At 66.5% G+C, this 8,421-nt stretch overlaps 1 protein-coding gene across 1 annotated transcript in view; it reads left to right on the plus strand.

Moving 5' to 3' along the window:
- Positions 1-8,421, plus strand: part of BAHCC1 (BAH domain and coiled-coil containing 1) — a 63,230-nt gene that overhangs the window by 48,927 nt on the left and 5,882 nt on the right. Inside the window, exons 11-17 of the mRNA XM_021680798.1 lie at positions 2,632-2,831; positions 2,955-3,091; positions 3,425-3,553; positions 5,595-5,712; positions 6,480-6,775; positions 7,524-7,702; positions 7,792-8,093. Of these exons, the coding sequence (XP_021536473.1) occupies positions 2,632-2,831; positions 2,955-3,091; positions 3,425-3,553; positions 5,595-5,712; positions 6,480-6,775; positions 7,524-7,702; positions 7,792-8,093 (1,361 nt within the window). The remainder of the gene's footprint in view (positions 1-2,631; positions 2,832-2,954; positions 3,092-3,424; positions 3,554-5,594; positions 5,713-6,479; positions 6,776-7,523; positions 7,703-7,791; positions 8,094-8,421) is intronic.

Consider the following 8,421-nt stretch of genomic DNA (forward strand, 5'->3'; position numbering starts at 1 on the left):
CACCCTCCCCTCCTGGAGCCCCCAGGCCCCCACCCTCCCCTCCTGCTGCTCTCAGACCCTCACCCTCCCCTCCTGGAGCCCCCAGACCCTCACCCTCCCCTCCTGGAGCCCCCAGACCCCCACCCTCCCCTCCTGCTGCTCTCAGACCCTCACCCTCTCCTCCCGGAGCACCCAGACCCTCACCCTCCCCTCCCGGAGCCCCCAGACCCTCACCCTCCCCTCCTGGAGCCCCCAGGCCCCCACCCACCCCTCTGTCCCAGTTAATTGGCTTGTCTGCGTGCACTCGGATCCAGAGCTGTTCCCTATGAGCTCAGTGACCACCTTGCCTGAAATGAATTAGGAGATCAGCTGTGTTCTCAGATGAGCAGGAAGATTCACAGAGGGTGAAAATGGGAGAAGTATGTCCCAGGAAGCAGGGGCCAAGAGGGACAGCAGAGCCTCCTGCCCCCTCCTCCCCAGAAGGGACCCCCTGAACTCCCTCTAGGCCAGGCATGGTGTTTGGCAAAAGGCCCCAGGGGCCCCCTGGAAAGTGGGGGTAAGGAGGTAGCCAGGTTGGCAGCTGGGCTGTGGTGGGGCAGGGGCTCAAAACCCAAGCCATTGGCTCATGGTCACCCTCACTAGCCCCACCCAGGAGGCCTCAGCTGCAGGACACTTGGCCTGCCCCCACCTGGGCTCAGGTCGAGGGAACTCGGCGGGTAGGCTGTCTGGCCCCCAGACCTCCATACCAGATGCAGGGACTTGGGCCCCAGACGGAGCCTGGGGGCAGGAAAGGGGATTGGTAGTCAGACCCTGTGTCTGTTTGGCCTTGGATGGTGAGGCCTGCACGCAGGGGCCCAGCCCTGAGGCACCCAGAACATTCCTGCTCTTGGAGGAGCCACCTGAGCCTCCCATCCACCCTGGAATTTTGGGAAGTCCAGGCCCTGTCCCTCCCGGAGTGTGGCTGCCCCCTTCCTTCTGAGTGAGCCTGAAACCAGGCAACGGGCTGAGCCAAGATCCCACCCTGCCCCTAGACCCCACTTTGAACGGGTCTGCTGACCTCCACGCGCCCCTTCCCCCCCCCCCCCCCCCAGCCCCCTGCTTACCCTCCCCCCTGCCCTGCCAGCCCCCACCTGTCTGAAGGACTGTGGCGGGAAGCCTGAGCCTCCATCCTCGTGTGTGTCCGCAGAGCTGTGGCTGGTCTGGGTGGCCCGGCCCAGGCCTTTCCAGGGCCCGGAGTTGCAGATACCCCCGAGGCATGAGCTGGGGCTGCTCTCATCTCTCTCCACAGCCCCCAGGACTAGAGAAGCACGCAGTGTGTTGCTGGAAGCCGAGAAGAGCCCTCCCCAGCCCATCTCCCCGTGCCCACCGCCCTGCCCCAGGCTCAGCCGTGGGACGCGTCCCAGCACACCTAGTCTGAGGGGGGGGGGCGCGGAGGAGCTACTTGGCCACCGCAGTGACCCCGACAGATAGGACACCGTGTGGAACTTCTAGCTGAAACAGGGCTTCGGGATAGCCCTGCCCTGGCTGCTGGGGGGGCCCTCAGCCTCCCCCTAGCTCCCGCAGCCCGGCCGGAGCTCAACCTGGTGTCCGGAGCGCTCCCGGCACCTGCCTTGCTGCTCTGTCCCGTTGGTGAGGCTCGCTCTCCCTGCGGCGCCGTGGCCGTGGCCAGGCACTTCCCCTGTGCACGTAACAAGTATCTTACGAGGGGTGCGTGAAGCAGGGTGTTGTCCCCGCCCTTCGCGCATCCTCCCACGCATTTATCTGTTGGTGTCTGTGTGACTCGTGGGGTCTTGCTCTCTTCGACCGGCTGTCATCGGCCACTCTCACGGTTTACTTTGATGGTGGAATTATGTCAGATTGGGCCCCTTCAGCTGGCCCCTGTGGGCACCGACGTGTCCCCGTCCCTGTCGGACACTTCCTGGCTCACTACACGCCTCCCCTGCCCTGGAACCAGCCGTTTCTCCAAGGAGCCCGGTTCCTGTCCTGGGAGGATGGCATTAGAAGCCAAGTTCAGGGTGTTAGGGGTGCTCATTGCAACTGGGGTATTGCTGCTCCCCAGCCCTCTTGGAGGGCAGAGCGGGACGTTCTGAAAATCACCACTGCCCACTGACCGCTTCTGTCCCAGGCTGGTCCTCCTGGGATCAGCCTGCCCCTGCGGGCCTGACTCCCCGTCTCTGCCACCACCCCGCCCCGTCCTGAGTCTCGGCTCCAGGCCTCTCCCCTGGATGGATGCTGCCCTCCACTGGCTCAGCTCTGACCCTGCACTGGGCCATTCGTCTCACCCCACTGTTCATGGGGCACAAACACACGGGCACTTTCGTGTGAAGCATAATAAGCCACTTCCTTTAGCGCCGAAATTGTTTAGGCTCTTCCGTAGGTCTGTGCCATTCCAACTGGCCTGGCCCACAGTAGCCAAGAGAGATGTTCCCCCTCCATGTCTCCGGAGCTGAGGCAGGGTGCTGGGTGCCTGCCCCCATGCCCATCTCGCCGTTCCCAGCCACCTACCCCTGGTCCTTGGTCCTCGTGTTTTGGGGAGCTGGGCGGCCTGGAGGGTCTGGGCCATACAGAGAGGTAGGCTGACATCAAGAGCCTCTCCGAGGGGCAGGATGTGCCCAGCACCTGCACACACACTGACCCTCGTGTCCCCTGCAGAGGAAGAGGACGCCCTGGCGTTCGACCTGCGGCGCCTGGCCACGCTGGCCTCAGCCTGGTCCCTGCTGGAGGCCGCCGGCCTGGACAGCCCCTCCACCACCGCCCAGCCCCCAGCTGCCGACACCTGCAGGGCTCCCACACTCACGCCCCGCATGCAGATCCTGCAACGCAAGGACGCCTGGACCCCCAAGACCAAGCCTGTGAGTGGGGGGCCCTGGCCACCCCTATGGGGCTGTAACCCCAGGGGACCTCCGAGCACCCCCGGCCGCCCCCATAGTGGGGCCCGAGCCCGGCTCACGGGCCCCTGTGCCCCTGCCCACCAGGTCTGCCCCCTGAAGGCCGCCATCGACCGGCTGGACACGCAGGAGGTGGAGATGCGCGTGCGCCTGGCGGACCTTCAGCGGCGCTATAAGGAGAAGCAGCAGGAGCTAGCGCGCCTGCAGCGCAGGCATGACCACGAGTACGGCCCGGGCCAGCGGGGGCGGGCGGTGCTGCCGCCAGGGCCGGGGCAGGGGGTACAGCCCAGGGCCACTGCCTCAAGGTCAGGGAGCCGCCCGTGGGTGCCCCGCTGGGCCGGAGCTGGGGTCCAGGATGGCCCCCACACGCAGTGGGAGGCTGAGGTGCTTGCCCAGAGAAGCCAGCCCCCGTCTGAGGGCCAAGCTCCGCAGGCCAGGCCCTGGGAGGGCCTGCCCCGCCCCCGCAGCCCTCCGAGAGCCCATGCCCTCTGCGGGACCCTCGTCAGGGAGTCAGGGTGGGCGCCAGCCTCTGACGACGCCCCCCCTGCGGCCTCCAGGAGAGAGGAGAGCTCGCGCAGCCCTGCACGGCGAGGGCCCGGCCGGCCGAGGAAGCGCAAGTACTCCAGCCTGCTGCCCACTCTGCGTCCTGGGGGCCAGCTCCCCAGGGGCGACAGCAAGAAAGTCAAGTGAGTCCTGGGTGCGCGGGCCGCCACGGAATGCCTCGGGCCGGGGTGGGGCCGGGGGGCCCTCAAGGCCCCCTCTGCGCCCCTCGCCCCCCCGACGTCCCCTCCTCAGCTGCCCCAAAGACCCAGCACTTCCCTCCCAGAACTCTAGGCACGGTGAGCGTCCAGGGGACAGAGCCCCCTGCAGACGTCCCCTTCCCGATGCTCGCGGTTTCCTCTCGGAAGCCACGGCGGGCCTGGAGCGTGGCCACACCAGGTCCACACCCCTGGCCGTGGCCTCGCCCCCTCGGAACAGCCTCGTGGTCTGCACTGCCTGACTTGGTCGGTCACGCTGCCGGCGCCGTGTTATTATCCATTACCCGCCCGACGCACTCGTTGGCACGCTCCCAGGCCGGGCATAATTGTCCTTCTCGGCTACAAATTGCCTCTCCCGGCAGACCTATTTGCATAAATCCAACGAGCTCCTGCAAGCGTGATTGGCGAGTGCGTGTGCGCACTGCATCAATCCTGATGATTTGGTAATAATAGTTAAATCGGCACTAAATGGTTTCTTCAATTAAGACAGAGGCAAAAAATTAATCTCAGGGCTTTATGTCACAAAACATTAGCAATGCAGAAGGTTACAGGGAGGGGGAGTCCGCCCCGCCTGTGGGTGGTGGCCAGACGCGGCCGCCTGGCTGGGGACCTCCCCGAGCCGTCCCCCCCACCATGCAATTGCCACCCAGCAGGGGACCCCCAGGGTGTCCCTTTGCGAGCCAGCCAAGGCCGTTGGGGCCACTGGCCAAGGCGGAGCCCACTGAGGCCAGGGTCTGGACAGTGGCCCTGTCGGGGAGTCCTGGCAAGGCCGCCCCCTGCTTCCCTGGGCCCACATGGCCCCGAGCCCCCAGCCCTGGAAGCCCCATCCTGCTACTTGCACGTAGCCACTTTCTCGGCTGGCCCACAAAGCCGGGCCCTGGCTAGAGGGTAGCAGCGTCAGGACAAGGGAGGACAGGGAGTCCAGACCCTCCCTTCCCAAGGGTTGGAGCTCCTGCCTGAATCTTGGGCTTCCACCCTCTCTCCATCCCGCTGTGGGGCCTTGCCTGGCAGTGGGGACCGGGCAGGAAGCGGAAGGTCAGGGTGAGAGTGGAGGGTGGGCAGCATCCCTGCATAGCCAGCTTCCCACCTGACCGCCTCTCTGGGCCCCCCCAAAGCGGGGGCCCTCAGCCTCCATCTGTGACTTGTTTGCACGAACACCATGTAAGTGGGGGCGGGGCGGGTGACAGGCCCAGCCCCACAGGCAGTCAAGCTCCCGGCCCCACACCTGTGGGGCACGGGGACGCTGAGACTTGGTGTCAGCAGCTTTCCGGGCCCTGTCTGGGACATGGGCCGTGGAGTGCAGGGTCCCCTCCCTCTAGACCTGGAATTAAGGACGGGGTGTGAGCCCAGCAGTTGGGGTCCCTGGAGGCTGGGAGGCTGAGCCTGGACATGAGTTTCTCTGGCCACTGGACCCTGTCCTCTTCCTGGCAGTGGCAGGGCAAGAGGGAGGGGACCCGGCTCTCAGGAGCCTCTCTAGCACCCTCTTTGTTCCTAACTCTGGGGCAGTTGGCCTTGGCACTCACCAAGGGCCAGGTCTGGGACCCATGTGGCCCCACCCCAGCTTTGCAGGGAGCCACGGTAGTTACCGTCCCCATTTTCCAGGTGTGAAGACTGAGGCCACAGCTCGGTCACATAGTGGTCCAGCTGGCCACAGAGCCCTGGCTCCTGAGCTTTGGGCTACCCCTCCCCGGTTAGCGAGCAGAGGCCCTGTCTGGGAAACAGGTGCCGGGCGGGGAGGGGGGTGGAGGGCTCAGCACTGGCTTGGCCACCCTGGGCCACCCAGCAGCCATGCATGTGCTGAGGGGCCTGGCACAGGAAGACAGCCTTGTCCAGGAAGAAGCAGAGCCTGCAGAGGGGCAGGGGGCGGGGTCTCTTGGCTGCCACCACAGGGCCCGTTGCGGGGGACAGGGCCAGGGTGCCGAGGTGTGCTTGCATCTCGCCCCTGCCCACCTGCACCCCATGCCCCCAGGGCAGTGCGGTCCAGCCTGAGCTTGCTGTGTGCTGAGCTGCGGGGCGGGGACGAGCCCCCAAAGAAGCGGAACCGGCTGGAGTCCGGCGTGTATGTGGGCCTGCAGCCAGCCTCTGTGGTGAGCACTGCGGCAGCCTCACCCCAGGCTCGGGGGCTCGGGGGTGCGGGGTGTCGGGCAGACCGCAGCAGGCCACGCACCTGCCCCGTGCCAGCCCCCAGCTGGGATCCCCCTGCTCAGATGAGGAAACCGAGGCCCGGGGAGCTCCAGGTGGCCCACAGCAGAGGCCGGCCCCCAAACCCGCAGGCGTGGCTGGGGCTGGTGATGGGCCCCCTGCCTCAGCACGCTGCAGCAGAAAGAAAAAGAACACATGCTGTTGTGGGTTCCAGAAAGACTCTTCAGCAGTGAGGGCCCATGCTGTCCACAGTGCCAGGCGCAGCCCCTTGCGTAGTGGGCGGGCTCCCTGGAGGCGGGCTTTCTCACACTGCCACAGACCATTCCTTCTGGGTGCAGGGGGCACCTCCTGCCCCCCCGCCCCGCATTCCAGGGTCCTGGGAGGGACAGGTGAGAGGCGGGGCTGAACATCTTGCCACTTTGCCCATCCCTCCCAGAGCAGACCCCTGGGCCCGTGGTCTCCCTCCCCCGAGCCTGAGTCAGGTGGGCAGTCTGGGGGGTGCTGAGGACTGGGGGATGGGATGGGCACCGGGGAGGCTCCAGTGGGCAAGCCCTGTGTCCCAGGGCCAGGCACCCCCTTGGCCCCTTCAGAGGACACGACCCGAGGAGGTGCCACTGTGAGCCGACGTTGGCAGAGGGCAGGCTGAGGGCGGCAGGACCGTGGCTCGGGGTGGGGGCCCTGATGACTGCCGCTCCTGCCTGCTCGTTTACAGGACAAGGTTCAGTGCAAGAAGAGCAGTGGGCAGGGCGAGCTGGCGTCCGCTGTGGCCCACAAGGTGGCCCAGCTGAAGCCGAAGGTCAAGAGCAAGGGGCTGCCTGCTGGCCTCAGCCCCTTCAGGCGGAAGGAGCCCGCTCCGGGGGGACGCATCCGGAAGAAGCTGTCCCGAGCCAAGGGCACCAAGGTGCCGGGGGCAGCCCGGCACGCACAGCCAGAGGACGGCGGCGCCAGCAGGGAGACGCCCAAGTTCCCGGGCCAGGCAGCAGTGGCCGCAGTGCAGGAGGCAGGCAAGTGGTTGGTGTGAGCGCCCCAGCCAGGACCTCAGCTGCGGTCCCTCGGGGTCTGGGGGAGAGGGCCGACGGGCTGAGATGGCCATCAGAGCCAGGTCAGGGCTCCTGGAGGGCGCCACACCCACTGCAGCCGCTGGGGAAGGAGCCCCCGCCCCACGGCTGAGCCCAGTGGCTCTCTGCAGGGCCACGGGGAAAGGGGCCCCTGGACACATCCTGGAAGGGGGGCTAAAAATAGCCCTTCTGCCCGCTGTAGGCTGCTTTCCTGCAGTGTCCAGCCGGCCTGACCTGGAGGGTTATCTGGCCCCCAGCAAACCCACATGTCCAGAAACAGGCGCCTGGGAAAATAGATGCTTCCTCCCCGCCAGGCCTTGCCTACCCCCACCAAGTTCTCGTCTGAGAAACAACAAAGGGAGGGGAAGAGGAAGCAGGAAGCAGGAGGGCAGTAAGGGGAAGGGGCTGTCCTGGGGAGGCGGATCCCCAGGCCCGAAGGCGGACGCCCCACTGCCCAGGGCACAAGAAAGGAAAATAGGCAAGGAGAGGAAGATCAGAGAGGGGCCCCTCCCCTCCCCATCCTGGACGCTTGGCCCAGGTGCCTGACCCCTAAAGTAGCCCCAAGGGCAACAGTGACGGGCCCCCCCACAGTTCCCCAACATATCACGTGTGCACGGACGATCGGCTCCCCCAGCCCCACCCCAGCATGGTGCTCCTCCAGCGCCAAGTCATCTGGACCCTCTGCCTCCCCCAGGCAGTGGCTATGACAGTGAGAACTGCGAAAGGTTCTTGGGGACAGAGGCACCCCCCAAGGAGCCCGGGCTGGTGCTGCATGCAGGGGCCAGCGTGGCCATGCTGGGGCCCTCACCCTCTTCCGTGGTCAAGATGGAGGCCAACCAGAAGGCCAAGAAGAAGAAGGAGAGGCAGGGCTTGCTAGGTAACCCGAAGGCAAGGGTGGGCTGGGTCAGCCAGCTGGTGGGGGTCCCAGCATTGGGGACCCCTGTGACAGCCGCCTTCCCCCCACAGGGGCCTGCCGCCTCTCCAGCCCAGAGAGCGAGGTCAAGGTCAAGAGGCGCACAGTGAAGGCCAAGGTGGGCACCAAGCTGGAGCGGGCCCCAGGGCGCAGGCCCCCAGGCGCACCAGGCAAAAAGAAAGCCAAGGGCAAGGCCAAAGGCAGCCTGCGGGCAGACCCGGGGGCCACCCCCAGCAGGGACACCCTCTTCAGCCCCGCCCGGGCCTTCACCTGCCGTGAGGAGGGCAGCAAGCTGGCCAGCGAGCGTCTCAAAAGAGCCACACGCAAGAGCACAATCCTCCAGCCGGGACTGCGGGTGAGGGTCAGCGGGCACCGCGGGCTCCTGGGCACCCTGATGGAGCCCTCTTGGGCTTGGCGGGTGGGCACCAGATGCCAAAGGAGCCCTCACCCCACCCTCTCTCCCTGCTCGTTATGGCCTCCCCCGGGTCAGTGCACACCACACCCCTGGACTCACACTTGGGGTCAGCGTGTCCCACTCCTGGACTCACACTTGGGTCACACTCGGGGTCAGTGCGCATCACACCCCTGGACTCACACTTGGGGTCAGCGTGCATCACACCCCTGGACTCACCCCCAGACTCACACTCGGGGTCAGCGTGCACCACACCCCTGGACTCACCCCC

Source organism: Neomonachus schauinslandi, chromosome 15 (assembly GCF_002201575.2).
Source record: "Neomonachus schauinslandi chromosome 15, ASM220157v2, whole genome shotgun sequence".
NCBI lineage: Eukaryota > Metazoa > Chordata > Mammalia > Carnivora > Phocidae > Neomonachus > Neomonachus schauinslandi.